Source organism: Watersipora subatra, chromosome 1 (genome assembly GCF_963576615.1).
Source record: "Watersipora subatra chromosome 1, tzWatSuba1.1, whole genome shotgun sequence".
NCBI lineage: Eukaryota > Metazoa > Bryozoa > Gymnolaemata > Cheilostomatida > Watersiporidae > Watersipora > Watersipora subatra.
The window spans coordinates 25904938-25923310 of NC_088708.1; the positions used below are offsets into that span (position 1 = coordinate 25904938).

Genomic DNA, 18373 nt, shown 5'->3' on the forward strand with positions numbered 1-18373 from the left:
AGTTGAGAGAGACATGCAGCACAGTTGAGAGAGACATGCAGCACAGTTGAGAGAGACATGCAACACAGTTGAGAGAGACATGCAACACAGTTGAGAGAGACATGCAGCACAGTTGAGAAAGACATGCAACACAGTTGAGAGAGATATGCAACACAGTTGAGAGAGACATGCAATACAGTTGAGAGAGACATGCAACACAGTTGAGAGAGACATGCAGCACAGTTGAGAGAGACATGCAACACAGTTGAGAGAGACATGCAACACAGTTGAGAGAGATATGCAACACAGTTGAGAGAGACATGCAACACAGTTGAGAGAGACATGCAGCACAGTTGAGAGAGACATGCAACACAGTTGAGAGAGACATGCATCGCAGTTGAGAGAGACATGCAGCACAGTTGAGAGAGACATGCAACACAGTTGAGAGAGACATGCAGCACAGTTGAGAGAGACATGCAACACAGTTGAGAGAGACATGCAACACAGTTGAGAGAGACATGCAGCACAGTTGAGAGAGACATGCAACACAGTTGAGAGAGACATGCATCGCAGTTGAGAGAGACATGCAGCACAGTTGAGAGAGACATGCAACACAGTTGAGAGAGACATGCAGCACAGTTGAGAGAGACATGCAACACAGTTGAGAGAGGCATGCAACACAGTTGAGAGAGACATGCAGCACAGTTGAGAGAGACATGCAACACAGTTGAGAGAGACATGCAACACAGTTGAGAGAGACATGCAGCACAGTTGAGAGAGACATGCAACACAGTTGAGAGAGACATGCATCGCAGTTGAGAGAGACATGCAACACAGTTGAGAGAGACATGCAACACGCATGTAAATTCTGAATAGTCGCTGTTTAAAGCTGTAAATTGCAACATGTGTAAAAATGTCCATAAAAGGAATCCTGGCTATTCTCATAGACAGAATAAAAGATAATTAATTATACAATAGCTAATAAAAGATAGTACAATAGCTAATAAAAAAATATCAAAATGATGAAGATAGCGAAATACAAAGTGATCTCACTGAACTACTAGCTGAAAAGAATGTGTCTAAAGGTTTAGCTGTGATCCTACTGAAAGGTTACCTTTTCAATAAGAGTTGTTATCCGCTCACAGTCATATGATAGAACACAGTCAATTGGCTCATCATAACCAGCTCCATTGAAAGTATTTGGCCGATCCACAGATCCATTACTTCAACAAGAGAAGACAATTAGTGAGCCAGGGAAGATTGCCCATTAGGACATATATACGTATAAAGTGACAGCACATACTTGTACAAGTAGATGTCTACTTCGACTTCTCCATATGACCTTAGCGGAATCGCTGCATCCACCATCATCCGTTCTACTGGGTCGTAAACCTGAGACAGGATAGTTCCTGCAGTGTCTATCTCAGCAATGCCAGATTCCACAGACCCATCAACGTATATGAGTGAGACAGGCGGGTTGATAAGAACTGCCAGATCGGTCTCTGAAGAAAGGTCTGCACAAACAAGAAGCTGATAGTTACATAAAAAAGGACCAAATTTTTGTTGCAAACACTAAAAAAATAATCTAAAGGTGAAAAAATATTGTGGTAATCGATTTAACAAAGACATCTCTTAAACATGTGACCATATCATATTTATTAATAGTTTTTATTAGATTATATATTATATATAGATGTCTGATAGATTTTGTAAAAAAATTTCAGACTCAAAGTACTAATATTTTGTTACCGTTTGATACCTTGTCTGTCGTTTTTGACAATCTGACTGCCAGAAAGTTTCAAGGTTAAAAGAAAAATATCCTGATTGCAGTTAAAACACTTTTAGAAAAAAGGTGTGCTCACACTTCCCCAAAACTGTTAGTCCCGTGGCTGCCTGTACCTATAATTAATGGCCTCGACTATTGCACTCGAGTGGTGGAGGTTCATGTCTCTATTGACATGTATTTTATATTATACTTGCTCATGATTGGTGCAATAAAACATCAAATATAGCCTCAGATACATTGTTGTAGATGTCTCAAATGTTGTAAAAATAGGTTTGTTGAAATTTGTCTCTTTGTTTTTTTTAAAAATGCTGTGTGAACATGAGTACCCAGTGCTGATGAGACCGTATATTTATCACTTACAAACAGAAAGCACAACCATAGACACTTTTGTGCCTGTCTTCTTTTTCTGAGCGTTTTAACAATGATCAAGTTTTGTTGATTTTAATCTTGAAACACACTGGTTGTCAAAGTACCTGAAACAACCAAAAAAATCTCAAATGATAGAAAAATAGCGATGCTTTCTGATAAAATTTGCTACGATTTGATGTGATTACATCTATTATCTGTGAGCTTACTGCGGAAGCAGTAAAGTTGAAGGCCTAAAGACTGCCGTCTGGTGCTTTTAGTTGAGACACTGAAGAATACTGATGAACCAATGAAAGAACCTAGTCTGGTTCTGCGACGTTGGTGATAAGACAAGATGGCTTTTTGTGTTTCTCATCAGTATTAAGCGGATAAAAAAAGCATTGACAAGTATATGAAGTCTGTTCTACCGTCAATATACATGTATTAATATCCTCAACACTTTCACCAGGTCAAAATCTCCCAAAAACAACAATGAACATTCAATAAAATTGGTACTCTACAAACATGCGTGGCTCGAACTCAAATTTATTTGTATTAGCAAGTTATTTGTACATAAAAACAGCAATTCGCATATGTATTAAGACAACTGTCTATGTATGGTATGCTTTGATTTGTTCTTTTCAGTAGAGACAAACACCACAGTCCTTACAACGTGTTGTTATGCCTGTTCCTATCATCGCCCAAGCTACTACAACCATCACTTTTTTCATCGCACTCAAAGTCTTAAGCGTTTACGTCGCCACCATCATTAGAATTATTATTCTATCGATATATCAAAAGATCATTGACCACCTACGAATAACGACATTTGTAGATTTTTGTTTAGAACGTTAAGTTGTGCGCTGACTCCTTTCTCCTCAAACCTTTTTTTTAGTAGGAATTGTCTTTTCATATTCTTTATCTTATAGCAGTATGCAATGCACCCTCAGATATCAATTCATTTGGTTTATTATAGATAAACATATTGTCGATAATATTTAAGACTTAGCAACATTGATATCAATTTTTTGTGTTACAGGGCAATGATTTCATCAACTTTCACCAAAAATGACATAAATGTTGTTTTTCTTCCACAGAACTGGTAGAAGATATTTATGGGGTTAATATTGAGACAAAAATACAGTTTATAGGTTATCATAAAAGAGCTAACCTGTCTTGTCTAGTGTAGCCTTAGGCGCAGGCAAAGCATAGTAAACAGTGGCAAAAGCCCCATTATTAACGCATTGCCCAGATTTAAGTTCTTTTGTTGGCTCTGGCTTAATACTAGCTGTGCCATAGTCTGCTGCGTATGAATCTGCGCAAAAGCAGTAGGAGTCGATGTACATCGCTGCATACCTTGAAATAGAAACCAGAAAATACAACCTATAATATTAATTACTATCAATTAGAGAAAACCTGACCATAACAAGATAGACTGCTTCCTAAAGCTGAGAAGTAAGAAGGCATAGTAAGCCATAAACAAGCTCTTGATTATCAGCCTGTTCGTGGAGCAACGACTAGCGACACAATCAATAATCGTATACTGCCCTTTAGAACAACGTAATGCAAGGCTTTTACATCACTGCGCTTTGACAAATCGATTATAGTAAAAGAACAAACTCTGTATCAAACGGAAAAAAGAGAAAGATATTTTGAAAATACAGTGAAAATTTACAAAAACTTCAGCAATTTGAAGGCTATAAAAATATCAGTCTAAATATCAATAGAAATCCAGCTATAAAAAATCTATTCATCTGCAGGTAAGTTCCTGAATCATATTTATATTACTTTATTGGCAATAATTTTATCACAAATGGAAATGTTTTCTAAATTATGTCATACAAAAACCATAAAAATATGGTAATTGATCAATGTATAGCAAAATATTTAGTAACACCAGAAAACATCCGCCTCCCTTGAAATGTCAAGGAAATCTATAAGAAGATTTTATTGGTGGTTTACAAATGAATGTAGAGATATGTTCGAGCTACATATCTCACCGAGTAACCTGACAACTGTGCAGATAAACAATAATAAAATGCTGACCTCAAAAGGGATCTTCCTTTTAAAGAAGATTTGACATGGCAATTTTGAAAACCTGAAGAAGTAATGACAAACTGTATTCTGATTTGCACCAAAACTAAATTTAGATTGCCTTTATGTCATAATGTATTCTAATTCTGCGAGTTATGCATCTCTGTCACGTTTATAGTCTAGCCATAAGTGCGTTAGAAATTACGAACAAGAAGGAATGAAAATGTGAGATTTCACACATTATGTTAGTATAGAATTTAAGAATGTTTGACACAAACAATTTAAGACCTTTTGATGACAAATTTTGCTGACTTTCAAAATACTACGACTGTAATATAAAATTTCTTATGGATAATATGATAATATAATCTATATGCATATATAGATTATATTTTCGTATATTATAGATTATATTTTCGTATATTATAGATTATATTTTCGTATATTATAGATTATATTTTCGTATATTATAGATTATATTTTCGTATATTATAGATTATATTTTCGTATATTATAGATTATATTTTCGTATATTATAAATTATATTTTCGTATATTATAGATTATATTTTCGTATATTATAGATTATATTTTCGTATATTATAGATTATATTTTTGTATATTATAGATTATATTTTCGTATATTATAGATTATATTTTTCAGTGCTATAGGAACTTATGCTCAATTAAAATTCTTTCACAACTATATTATTAGCCAGACTAAAGTTGTGTTAAAATTAAATGAAGGTTTTATAAACGTGTATATTAGTGATATATCGACAATTGCATAAAGTATTCAACTGAGTAGATAATCGACGATAATAGCAATAAGGATAATAGCCTGTATTTATCAGCTAGTATCACTCCTCCACTAATAGCCTGTATTTATCAGCTAGTATCACTCCTCCACTAATAGCCTGTATTTATCAGCTAGTATCACTCCTCCACTAATAGCCTGTATTTATCAGCTAGTATCACTCCTCCACTAATAGCCTGTATTTATCAGCTAGTATCACTCCTCCACTAGCGTTGTATGATTCAAATTATTTTATGCTCGGACAAAACAAAGCTATATGTCCAATAACCATTGGTGTGGGTTTGCAGTTATCATATCTTCTATAAACCACAGCGTAATCAGATCACACAGCTTACAACACCTCAGTTAGGTCTAACTGACATGAGAGGGCATAGGATTTATATCAAATGTCCTAGAATTTGCTAGAAAAATTATAGGTAGGTATCAAAGCTCACAGATACATTTGGGTGACAAACAATTGAAACTTCTGATAGTATTGGCGGGAGAATGAGAGGCAGTTTATACAAGTGTGATGTTAGAGAAATATATTGTATTAAAACTAAGTAACTGATCGGAGTAGAGTACATACGTCGCGTTCCAGAGGTAGCATGCTTCTATACAGGCATCTGTTCCATTGTCCTCTTGGATGAAACCAGGAATTCCAAATATTCTATCACATGGTTGCTCATACACGACCGAGTCTAGAAAGGATAGAGTAACTGAAGCTAATGTGTCATCCTATACGAGTATCTGATGGTCTATGGTATAATAGAGCAAAATAGGAGATAAGTATTTTAAAAGAGAAACCCATGTCTGGCTGTTTCGCAGGTTAGTGAACAGATACTTAGTTGGTTTAGAAACCCTTTTAGTTGTGTGCAGTTAGTAAGATTGGACAAGCAAAGATTAATAGCGAGTAGGCCTAATACTTTTCACATATAGTTCTAAGGCAAAACATCTGGACTATCAGAAACAATTGTAAAATATTTGTTTGCTTAAAGTTAAAAAAAGAAGTCATTTCAGTTTTTAATAGCTTGAAGAGCTGTTGCTGAATGATGAACGCGGCTAAACTTTACAGATGTTGTGCAAACAGATCAAAACCAAAATGTTAATAGGGGAGGCCTGAAATTTCAGACTCAGAGAGCTAAAGGCATTTTAAACTTGTTTACTTCATTTGTGGCAATATGTATTACGACATTCTAACAAGAATTAAGGTGAGTCAGCATATCTATAATCAGTGTAGAACTTGGACAGGTGAACCCATAAAATTCAGCCATAGGTCATCGTGAAACCACGCTAAAACATTTGAATTTGGCTGTTGAGAAATGAACATCATACAAATCATACAGCCATTTAATTATAGAATTGATAGTAATAGACGGACGGGTGCTTACAAGGGACCTGTGGTGAGACTTCATGCAGGGCAATAAGCCAAAGAGTCAAAGAGAATATCTGTAACAAAAATAAATAAACAATTAGATAGGTCAAAGAGAATATCCAAAAACAGAGAAGTAAATAAACTATCAGAGATGAGAGATGGGCTAAGGACAACATGTGTACAAAAGGTAAGTAAAGACAATTTATAACCATGTTGAGTAGGTACAAGCACTACCAGCAAACAATTTCTTCATCAGGTTTAAGAGAGTTGATAAGCACAGACTCACTGACCGTTCAAACATCTTATACCGATATGAATAGTTAGAAGTGAATATGGATATAATTATCCATGCTAGAGAGAGAGAGGAAATTATAAAAGAAAGGCACAATCTGGTGATTATAGGAATAAAATCGTTTCTAAGGCAAAATAAACCTTATAAGAATCTTAGCTTATTGATACAACTGTTTGTGATATTGATAAACACTTGGTATAGCCTAATCTACACTGAGTAAAACCAGAGCTGATCACCAATCTCTTTTATATCTGAAATAATTCTATTGTTTTTTCGATGGTTGATAGAAGAGCAAAACAATATTAGCAACTTTTGATTAATGTCAAACTTTTCTTGTCAGAAAAATAAGTTTTATTCCTTACCATAAAGCGTGCCATCTTGCCGCTCCGTTCATCACGCATGATGCAAGCATGCGATGTCTTCAGCAATAGTGTTACAGCTAGGCAAACTCACCTTTCTATTTTATGCACAAATTATTGATAAAATAAAATTGCAATGAACATTTTATAGCGCATAGGATGTCCAATTCAAATTCAAACAATATAAGCATATATTATTTAAATGCGCTCCTATTCATAGTCAGTGAAAGCATACGTAACAACTATTGACATTTAGAGCAAGCACTGAGCCAACTCAATTGATCGGAAAATCTATAGGGAGCCTTTGGATAGCATGAACTTGATGTGACTGATGTTAGGTATGGAGAGATTGAACAAGCCTTAACATTCTTTTCTAGGTGAAGAATTTAGTGTTAAAAAAGTATTGAAACTCTTTGAGTGCTCAGACGTGAATTTTTAAATTCACTTTTGAGCAATCTTACCAACAAACTTGAAATCATAAAAAACTAATTAAAACATACAATAATTTTACTTTATCCATTTTTTGTAGTATATTGCAACATCTTCATATATACACGTATGTACACATATGTATACACGAGCATCTAGCATGATAGTATAAATTCTGAGCTGCTTAGATTGTTAATATACACACAATTGAGCAATTTATTATACACAAAATGCACATATTTAATATCAAACAATGATGCTGGTCTGGCTTTCATTGCATGATATCACCCTGAAATAGTAAAACACCGTCCTTTGAAGATATCTTTCATGAGAGTTGTTATTCTTTCAAGAAAGTCACATTCTCACAGTGAGATAAAAGTGCAACTTAAATGTTTTGTAATTACAAGATTATTGCTGTATGAAAGACACATTGAGCTGATGGGCTGAATAATTACTAAATAATGTTATAATATTACATGTGCTACGTATTTAGTGGGAATCAGTTTTACTATTCTCAGTTTAAAATTTAACTACAGAATAGTGAAACGAAATTTTTTGAACGTATTTGAATTTTATTTTTTCATTTAGTAAGATAATAGCGAAAAAAATACACCATAAAAATCATTCTATGGTGTAGGTCAGCTATTGCTGGCATCGGTTAAAATTGTTGAATAGGCCTATTAAAGATTTCTTGTCTCGAAGGATTTTTTGCTAAAGCCTATTCTTCAAAGACAGAACAAAGAAAAAGCATAGCATTCTGCGAGCAATAAACTATTCATGTTTTTGAGCACTTCTGCTAACCAAAAGGTGTTATGATGGGCCAATCTACAAATCATGATTATGTTGTGAATGTGAAAATTTTTCCCAACTATACAATTTTTCATGCTTTATCACGATCAGTCAGTTGAAATAATATAAATTTTTATTTTGTTTTGTAACACTTTTAAAAATAATTCACAAATATTCCTTATAAAGTACGGTCCAGTAAAGTGACCAATTATAGCCGGGAAAAAATTCAAACTGACTCATTAAAGTGCCAAAAACGTGTTGGGTAATTTTTTGGAGATTAACTACTAACAACCGTTGGATACACTAAAAGTAGTTGATGGATAAGTGCATTATAAAATAGAAATGACACCCATGCCTATTATTAGGTACTACAACGTACTGAACAAATGTTGAAAAAAAATGCTAGCGTTTAGTATTGATTCAGAAATAGGGATCATAAAAGAGATGCACGATTATAATTTTTTTACTGTACAAAAGCCAGTATGAGCTGTTAGTGACAATGTCACTAGACATTTAAACTCAGATACATCTGTATTTTCATTTAAACTAAGGGGATGATGACATTTGGAGAGGTGAGAATTGTGGCAATGTTTTGTGAGTCTCTTAGCAAGCATTATTATACTTTTATGTGCATTAGATTGCATCAAAACTACATCCATTTACAACCCTTTGGTTAACTCTGCATGAATTTGTATTTTCAACCTCAATTGAAATATATTCGATGCGTTATGATAATTATCTTTTTGCTAAAAAAACATTAGCGAGTGACTACTGAGAAGTCATAGACTGATACATAATAAAAAAAGCAAAGTAAACAACTCACTATTGTAAAATTATGAGGTATAATTTAAAACAATTGTATGTTTTATTGTTTCTTTACAGATAAAGCAATTAGACTTTAATTTGAACATCAAACCTTGAATAAATTGTGATATGAGTACTCAATGCTGATGGAACAAAGAAGAGACCATATATTTATCACTTATAAATAGGAAGCACGACTAATTGCAGTCATTTTGGGGCAAGTTTAGGCCCATCTTTTCTTCTGAGCATTTTACCTGCGATCAAATTTTGTCGATATTAATGTTGCGAACAGCCTGGCAGTCAGATCACCCAAAGCAACAAACAAAATCTCAAATAATCGAAAAATATCTACCTTTTCTAATAAAATCTCTTAGAATATATTTAATCATATCTCTAGGGAAAAATAGTCTGACACTCGCTAGTTACGTAGTTCCTCAGATTTGTTGGTTTCGCCCATAGCGGCTGAACCATAATTTCTATCTTGCGGCCTTATTCAAGCAAGCAGCATACTTGAATTTAGAATCTGAAGTTGATGGTATAAGTCAGCTTTGCATTACACTAATAGCAAATATTTAAACTGATAGATTTTAAACTCGTTTCACCGATGAACAACAAACACCTCAACAATGTAGTTGACATCAGAGGAAATTAGCTTTATACACTCAAAATCGATTTGATAGCTTTACAACTAACAAAGGCATCAAGTATTTACGGTTGAGAGAGTTGAGGTATCGCAGAATAGGGTAATAACCTAGGTTCTAGTTGATGAAGTAAACAAGTGGCTGAGAGGACATGAGGCAATCTGTGCATAGCAACACCTACCTATCGCTCTGGCTAATAATTGCTGGGATTTTTATTCGCTGGAATACTTATATGTATGCGGAGACAGGCTTGCCCTTTTGGGCCAAATGCAGAAAACTGGTGTGGAAACACAATGCTTAAAATCTATGTAGTTTTACATTAAGTATAGAAAGCTTTTTAGAGAAAAAAAACTAAAGGAAGAAAATTGACTTGAAAATCATGCCTATTCAGTTTTTAGTGAGATAGACAACCACTCATGCCTGATCCATAATAATGGACAATTATAGCTTTGGTGACATACCGTATGGCATTCATATACCATATAACAGTCATATACCATATAACAGTCATATACCGAATGACAGTCATATACCATATGACAGTCTTATACCATATAACAGACATGTTCCGTATAATAGTCATATACCATATAACAGTCATATACCGGATGACAGTCTTATACCATTATAACAGACATATACTATGTGACTGTCATATACCATATGACAGTCTTATACCATATGAAAGATATGCCATATCATAGTCTAAATGTAGGATTTTGTGCAACCATGTGGTCTCAAGATTTGGCAGAGCAGTATTAATGGTTGGATGCCCCTCCTAAAGGCCCACCAATGGGCCTCGTGCAACTCAAACCACTGACCTACATGTGCTGATCATAAGCCTTAACCACTGAACCATGGCTGTCTTCTGAGGCTGCCACTCTCAGGAAATGTAGATCTACGTATAATAGCAAGTCAAATGTGTGAGTGAACCAACAGAGTATTAGTAAGTCTACAAGACAGCAATCAATGCACGTAGGGAAATTTATAATAGAGACAATACATTCACTCTGTCTCAGTAAAAAATTATACATTAGTTTAAAATGTGGGACTTAGATTCAGTGCGGTTAGCCTTGCTCTATAATAGATATACACCTACTTGTCAAACCATGGTAGCCAAAACGCCATCAGTAACAGCTCCTTTAATAGTTTCAGTTTCGTGAAAGGCTTGCTAGTCATAACTTAGACACAACCAATATGTTGAAATGTGGGCCTACAAGACATGTGCTAAACAGGATTACGAGGGTCAAACCAACAACGAAGAATGTTTTAACCAAGTTCTTTGAAATGGGTTTCAGCAATCTTGCGATCTTTTAGGAAACCGTTAATGACTGAGCAGTATTGAAACCTGCTAGTAATAACAAATATTTCTACAATACTCACATATTGTACCTATATGTACAGGTAAGATGCTCAATATCGTATATGTACAAGTAAAACACTCACATATCATATATGTACAAGTAAGATGCTCACTTATCGTATATGTACAAGTAAGATGCTCACATATCGTATATGTACAAGTAAGATGCTCACATATCGTATATGTACAAGTAAGATACTCACATATCGTATATGTACAAGTACGACGCTCACATATCGTATATGTACAAGTAAGTTACTCACATATCGTATATGTACAAGTAAGATACTCACATATCGTATATGTACAAGTAAGATGCTCACATATCGTATATGTACAAGTAAGATACTCATATATTGTTTAAAAAAAGTAATGGCACGCTTTTGTTATGTAGTGACAATGCTTGGTAGTGATCTCATGTTCTACTAGAGAAACACACCACCAGGACTGGGTTTTGATAACCTACCTTGGGTGGTCCTAACACTTATCAACGGCTTCTTCTGGAACTATTAGATTAACCTGAGGAAATGCATTTTGCAACGCGTCCAGTCTGACAGAGCCAGGTAGCCAATTCACTTGCCCATTGTGCGAAGGACAGAGGTGGATCGTTAACGTGCCCATGTTGTCAGTGTGGTACCCGGGCCTCCAAGTTATGGTCTAGATCCGAAAGACTCAGTTTACATATTGTATATGTACAAGTAAGATATGCCATTAAAAGACTTTGGAAACTAGACTATCTCTAAGTATTTTAGTGAAAATGGATGACTAATAGAACTAGTCAATGGGGCTGAACTGAGTCTGTTGAAATTTACACCAATACATCAATGCAATGGTTGCAGCATATATTTTTGGTAATACCCTATACTATTGTTTTTTATATCCCACCAATGACTGTGAGGTTTATAGGAACGATGGCAACAATTATGAAAATCAAACTTCGGTGCGGAACATAAACTTGAGTTCTGCACCGAGAAGTTTAAAAATTTTTATATTACTTTTCGATACAAAGTATTATCAAAGTGTTGCAACAATTGTAACTCTTTTAGAAAAGAGTTGTAGTTGTTACAACGTTTTGATAATACTTTTCTCTCTAAATGAATCCCATAAAATGTAGTATTCGTATCGCTTAAAGTCACCACAAACATTTGAAACGTTTGTGGTTTCCATTACGAAACTTAGGTTAACAGTCAGTTCGCGGACCCGCTTCAGTTTCCAAAAGAATAACAACATTGTAAATTTTGAACAACTACCAACATGGTTTTAGAAAGGCAGATGAACAGATGAAGGTAATATATACGGTAAGCAGGTATATTTACACTACAGAGATCTGAAAAGTTAATGACCATCTTTGACACCATTTAATTTTAATGTATAGACATATCGTGTTAGCGTAATAAGGTTGACAAACACAACTGCTGACTTTGATGCACTCTCTGTCTACTGGGTTAAATTATGTTAATCCTTTTTGCAACCGGTAGAAGTGCCACACCTCATCTGACCATCGAGATTCATAAAATTTTAAATGCATGAGACGTGTGCAAAGGATGATCAATTTGTAATTCAGCCATAAATTCTTAATGAATGTTACGCATTCATATCTAAGTTTTCTTGGTTGTAACATGTAGAATGGTAAACAAGTTAGATGGATAAGGTAACAATTATATGTTGCCATTTTACGGCATCATTGCTTTACATCAGTGACAGATTAGAGAAATAAGAAAAACATCTGTGTCAATTTTAAAATTTAAAACAAGCCATACAAAAGCACAGAGTCAATGAGAAATTTCTAGATTAAAGTCTGTGGAAGAAATATATTTAATAAGAAATTAAAAATACTGAAAAAACAACTAAGAAAAAATCACCATCAGAAGTTTAAAAGCCAATGCTTAAAGAGCCCAAAATATCCTAAAATTGATTAAATTGTAAAGGTGTAGCCGTAACTTGGAACAGGTATTTTTTCAGTAGGCCTACTCTAAAAGTTGATTATTAGTTTTCTAGGAAATGAAGAAATATATCGTATTATATTACACAATAGAAGTTTGCAATTCCTCAATGAACTACAGACATTTGTGGGAATAGAAATGTACAGCGATTGGCCAATATCCTGCATTAATAAAAATCAGCACAGAAGTTGTGCTTGCACAGATAAGCATATGAACCCATTTAGCAAAAACGCATTCCATCTGCGTAGAATAATCCCTATAAAGTGATACACAGTCATTGACTAAACCAATCGAATAACTAATTCTACAATATCTTTTAAAAATAAAATTTAATCTTCATATGTTGATAATAGAGTAGGCTACGGCTATTGTACCAGGTTACATCAACTTGTATTTACTGCCAACAGTTGCAAAGCTTTGACAATGGCTCAGACAGTCTTTCGTTATCTTTGTGTGTCCTTATATGATAGGTAGTCAGTTTTGGATCAGTAAGCAGCTAGATTTAGCCAAGTTTTGGGTTTAATTTTATCTCAGAACATCTGAAATGTCTGTCTGAAGTAGTTCCAATTTTGTTGACTCAATGTTTGAATAGTCTAAGGGGAAGAAAAAAACAAAGGTTTGTTACACTCAAAATACTTTCTCTTGTTTGGCTCTTCATATAGTTATTGCAACTTAAGTGTATGTTTTGCGTCGAAGTTTGATTTTCATAATTGTTGTCATCTTTCTTATAAACCTCACAGTCATCGGTGTGATATAATATTACAATCATATAAACATCACAGTCATTGGTGTAATATAATATTACAATCATATAAACCTCCCAGTCATTGGTGTGATATAATATTACAATCATATAAAACCTAGCAACTTCCGTAAAGCTTCACACTCCAAAATAAGATCACGCGACTTCTTGGCGCACCCAAACTGTCAGAGCTAGGAAAAGCTTCGCAGCTCATGTAAAAATGGAATTGATGAAAAGGAAGTTGCGGTTGAAACTGTTTAATATTTACAGTAAACCAAGCAGTCGTCTAGATAACAAAAAAACAAGGAAAACGTGTACCAAACCAAATATGTGAAATCCATAGTTTTTAACAGAACCAGCAAACAAGAACTAAATTACAAATCACAAAAAGCTTTAAAATTGTATGGCTAACTATAAAGAAGTATTTGCACTTTGTATATCTTTATTATTACTTTATTGTCATTTCATTTCAAACAGAAATCTTTTCCACATTATGCCATAAAGGAGTTTAAAATAGATCAATTTATCTAGTGGTATTGCCTTTTTCATATGACTGCTGTTTATGGTGATCTGAAGCATGCGGACACTTTACTAGGTGATTGCCATAGCGAACAAGATGCTGCCATTACCTTTATTCAAGGGTTCGCACCTTGTCCTGCTTGTTCAACTTTTTTCATAGCAGTCTCTCTGGCCAATTCTAATCAATTATTGTTGCTATAGTTGGATAGTTAACGTTTTGATAGTCCAAAGATTGTTAGTTTTCAAAACTATTATGAGTTAACGACATATTCCTGGATATGTGATAATCTATATGAGTTCTTGAAGCTTTCTTCACCAAGTGTTTCATCAACTTGGAATTTAGATGACTTACAATAAGATAACTCTATTGGGCTTAGCCTATATCTCTATTAATAAATCTCTTTTTGCCAGTATGTGTGCGTGGTGTGCGTGGTGTGCGTGGTGTGCGTGGTGTGCGTGGTGTGCGTGGTGTGCGTGGTGTGCGTGGTGTGCGTGGTGTGCGTGGTGTGCGAGGTGTGCGTGGTGTGCGTGGTGTGCGTGGTGTGCGTGTGGTGTGTGTGTGTGCATGCGTGCGTGCGTGTGAGCTTGTGTGTGGTGCATGTGTGTGGTGCATGTGTGTGCGTGTGTGTGCATGCGTGTGTCGGTTAGCCTGAGTAAATGCTATGTGTTTTTCCAATTTTTTTACCTGATTGTTTTCGGATCACACATGCATGTCTTGCTCACGACAGGTTGCCTGGCTGTTAAAAATATTTGATTTCAAAACTCTGTCTGGTACCAGAGAACCAGCCTTTTAAACACCCACCGGCTGACTATCTAATTGAATATGAAAGAAACCCAAAGCATTTCATTATCTGGCATACATGTATATGATTTAATTTACTACCATATATCTACAGCTATGATTCTATGGAATTCAGATACAGCAACTTCTGCATGCGGTTTAATTTGGAGCCTTCAGTTAACATGAACATGGTAATTGATTGATATCTTGTCTGTGTTTATGCATTTACATGTCACGGTATAAAAGGCTGAAGGTTGTTTAAAATTGGTAAACAATTCTATAACAGTAAGATCCATTTTATAGCAGCAGATAATAATAGTAGATATAGCATATTATAGTTTATACATTTAAAAATAAAAGCTGATTAGTATTTTAGTCATAAGTTGATTACAAATCGAGGATGTTAGTTCATTAAAGACTGACACAAATAGCCCTCAATTATGAAAAAAAGCCAAACAGAAAAAACATTCCATGATTTGCGAAAGCTTACATTAAAACTACTAAATTAGAAAAAGCGAAAGAAAATCGTATGCAGAAGGTTGTTAGAGTGACCATACATACACACCATCAAATATGGATGCAAAAATACCTGCTACATCAGCACAAATCGATTACGGCCGTTGCTTTAACAAGCTTGCCTTACATGCATGTATCTAAAACTTGACAAATCGATAAAATAAAAAGTTATATGTTTGAAGTGGGTAATAAATATTTAGAGTTTTTCCACTCAGTATGTTTGCTTATGTGTATCTATTGAAGCGCAGCAACCCGATCTATCGACATATATTTGCCTTAACTATCGATTAGATATATAAAAAATTAATAGTCTTTTGACGTATACAGTTGCATTTTCAGGGCGTGTTCAACAAGCTACAACAGTACTGACCTCCCTACGGTAACACTGATGCAAGATGGCTATCATTGATTTATATGTCCAGGTTTCATGGAAAGTATCGTTGCAAACTGACACATCGAATTTGGAGATGCGTGAACATAAATACTGCGACTGCGATCGAATTCAAGTATGAAAATTCCGACTTATAACAAAACAGACTCTAATATAGCTGTAAAATTAATCGTATAATAAAATTATTGTGCCATAATCATTGCTCTAGCGTATTACCAGGTTAAATATATGTAGGTGTAAGCATGACACATGTTTCAAACTCAAAACATTTTATTATTTATTATTGTAAAGGTTTATTACAATTAAACGTGAACAAGGTGAAAATAGCAAACCCTAGCTAGTTGAGCATGTATCCAGAAGGAACAAAACAAAAGTAAAAAATCTTTAAAAAACAATGCCTTCATGCAGTTGAGGTTTTAATATATATTATTAGGTTAGGCGAGCAGGATGAAAACTGAAAAAGAATTTCCTAGTTGCATGTTTGGCTTAGCAACCTGGCAAATGTGTGACAGGCAAAATAGTGTTATGTTACTTTCCTATGACTGGATGGTCACATAATACGACAAAAGACAGACAGAAGTAACAGAGCACTGACAGCGAATAAATCAATTCCACCATTAAGCCAATCTTGATACAATAAAACTCTATGGCAAAAGGAGCTCCATTAGGCAATTGCTCAAATAAGGCAGCTGCAAGTATTGATAGTGTTTTTCAATGCAGTATATATTAACACTTTAGCAGAAAGGTTATCTAAAAATGTTTTTTCATACTAACAATGAAGAGAAAAAATTTAATCAATTTTGCCATGGTTTTCGGTATACTGAAAATATAATTACATGCAGGCCGAGTTGAAATTTTACCAGCCATTTTAATCTTTTTAAAACCATATAAAATATACGACTAAAAATATATGACCAAACGAAATATGACAAAACCATACGAGTCTCAATGCTCAGTAGGTTTTGCTGATATGATTGGGCTTTAAGCCTAACAATAACATGATACAAAATTTCGGTTTGCAGTACGCATGAGAAAATCCAGACAGAATGCAAAGAAAGCATAAAAACCTGCTGTATCAACAGCTTGGGCTATCTATAAAACTACTGACACTGTCACCTATTGCTCACTTTTCTCAATATCCTGGTTATGGTGCATTCTCATAGGATGTAGCAGCGATTACAAGAATACATGTGCCCTGGGCTTCGTCAAAAGCAGTAGTTCTATAAAAGGATTTGGTGGTGCAAGTTTTTTCCAGGATATAAGGTCATGTACAAAAATATGACGTTTATATTGACATAGCCAACTGTCCACAAAGCAAGCCTCTTTGGCCAGATGTTGAGATATGTTTGTAAAATCGATGTGAAGGAACTCTCTACCCAAAACATGATACACTAAAAAGAACAAGAGTATAAGAATGAGTGCTGTGACGAATACATATACGATGACACTGACAAGGCACTGATGAAACCAATAGACAACCTTGCTATTTCATGGCAGAAAGTCAACTCTCATTGGCAATGGGAGTTATCTTTCTTCCCAGCTCTGAATTGTACTGCTGAGGCGTCAATAGCCAAAACGGTACTGTCTGTAGTATAAGTATTATGCTGTTTTACTTCGGTTTGGTTGAGCGCTCTGTTAGGAGTGCAACACTATTAGCCTTCGTGCATAGCTCATCACTTTTGTGATTTGAGCACTCCGATGTCACACATTGGCTTTTAAATAAACAATGAGACAACTCCCTCGTTTCATTGCAAAAAGTCCACTTTCATTGGCAATGGGATTTGTCTCCCTTGCCGATTCTGAGCTGCACTGATGAGGCTTCAAAGCGAAAACAGTAATGTTTGTAGCATGAGTAATATATATATACATATATGTACCATAAATAAATACAATAACTATCAAAATTAAAACCTGTGCAACTTACACTCACTCACACTTACAACCATAATCAGTAGAATTAGCCTCGCTTACGCAATGAGTAGATATCATCATGGAAACATCGGTGTTTTTTATATAATTTTTTATACACCCTTAACATGGCCCTCAAAGGAAGTCTGATTCAGATGGCAATCAAACCGAGAAAGCAAGGAACAGACTGTCATTGAAGGCAGAACTTAATGTAATAAAACAACATGTAAAAAGAGAAAAGTGCACTCCACTGCTCAGTATCTCCATCTCCCCTACTTTATTATGTCTAGTATTTTGAAGGACAAGGATCCCATTAAAAAGGCAGTGAAAGCAGCAGCCCGAATGAAGTCCAATGTTATCACAATAAGTATAGCGACCAATCTCAGAGACAGAAAATTATGCTATTCACATAGATAGAAAATCATAGTTAAAGTAATATACAAATGATGTTGCAAGCAGTGCAAAGGCTAGAGGTTTATTTCAGACGGGACAATAATGTGGATGTGTAGGTTGAGCTTCATTAAAACTTATAGCAACTGCCGGGTGGCAGCTGAGACAATACCAAAAAATTTGAAGCTTTCA

General features: G+C 34.8%; 1 protein-coding gene across 1 annotated transcript in view; it reads right to left on the minus strand.

Annotated features, from left to right (window-relative positions):
* The window catches only part of LOC137385565 (uncharacterized), a 105647-nt gene that overhangs the window by 78541 nt on the left and 8733 nt on the right, over positions 1 to 18373 (minus strand). Inside the window, exons 3-6 of the mRNA XM_068072052.1 lie at positions 5529 to 5640; positions 3282 to 3466; positions 1283 to 1493; positions 1094 to 1202 (exon numbers count right to left, since the gene is read on the minus strand). Coding sequence (XP_067928153.1) covers positions 1094 to 1202; positions 1283 to 1493; positions 3282 to 3466; positions 5529 to 5640 — 617 coding nt within the window. The remainder of the gene's footprint in view (positions 1 to 1093; positions 1203 to 1282; positions 1494 to 3281; positions 3467 to 5528; positions 5641 to 18373) is intronic.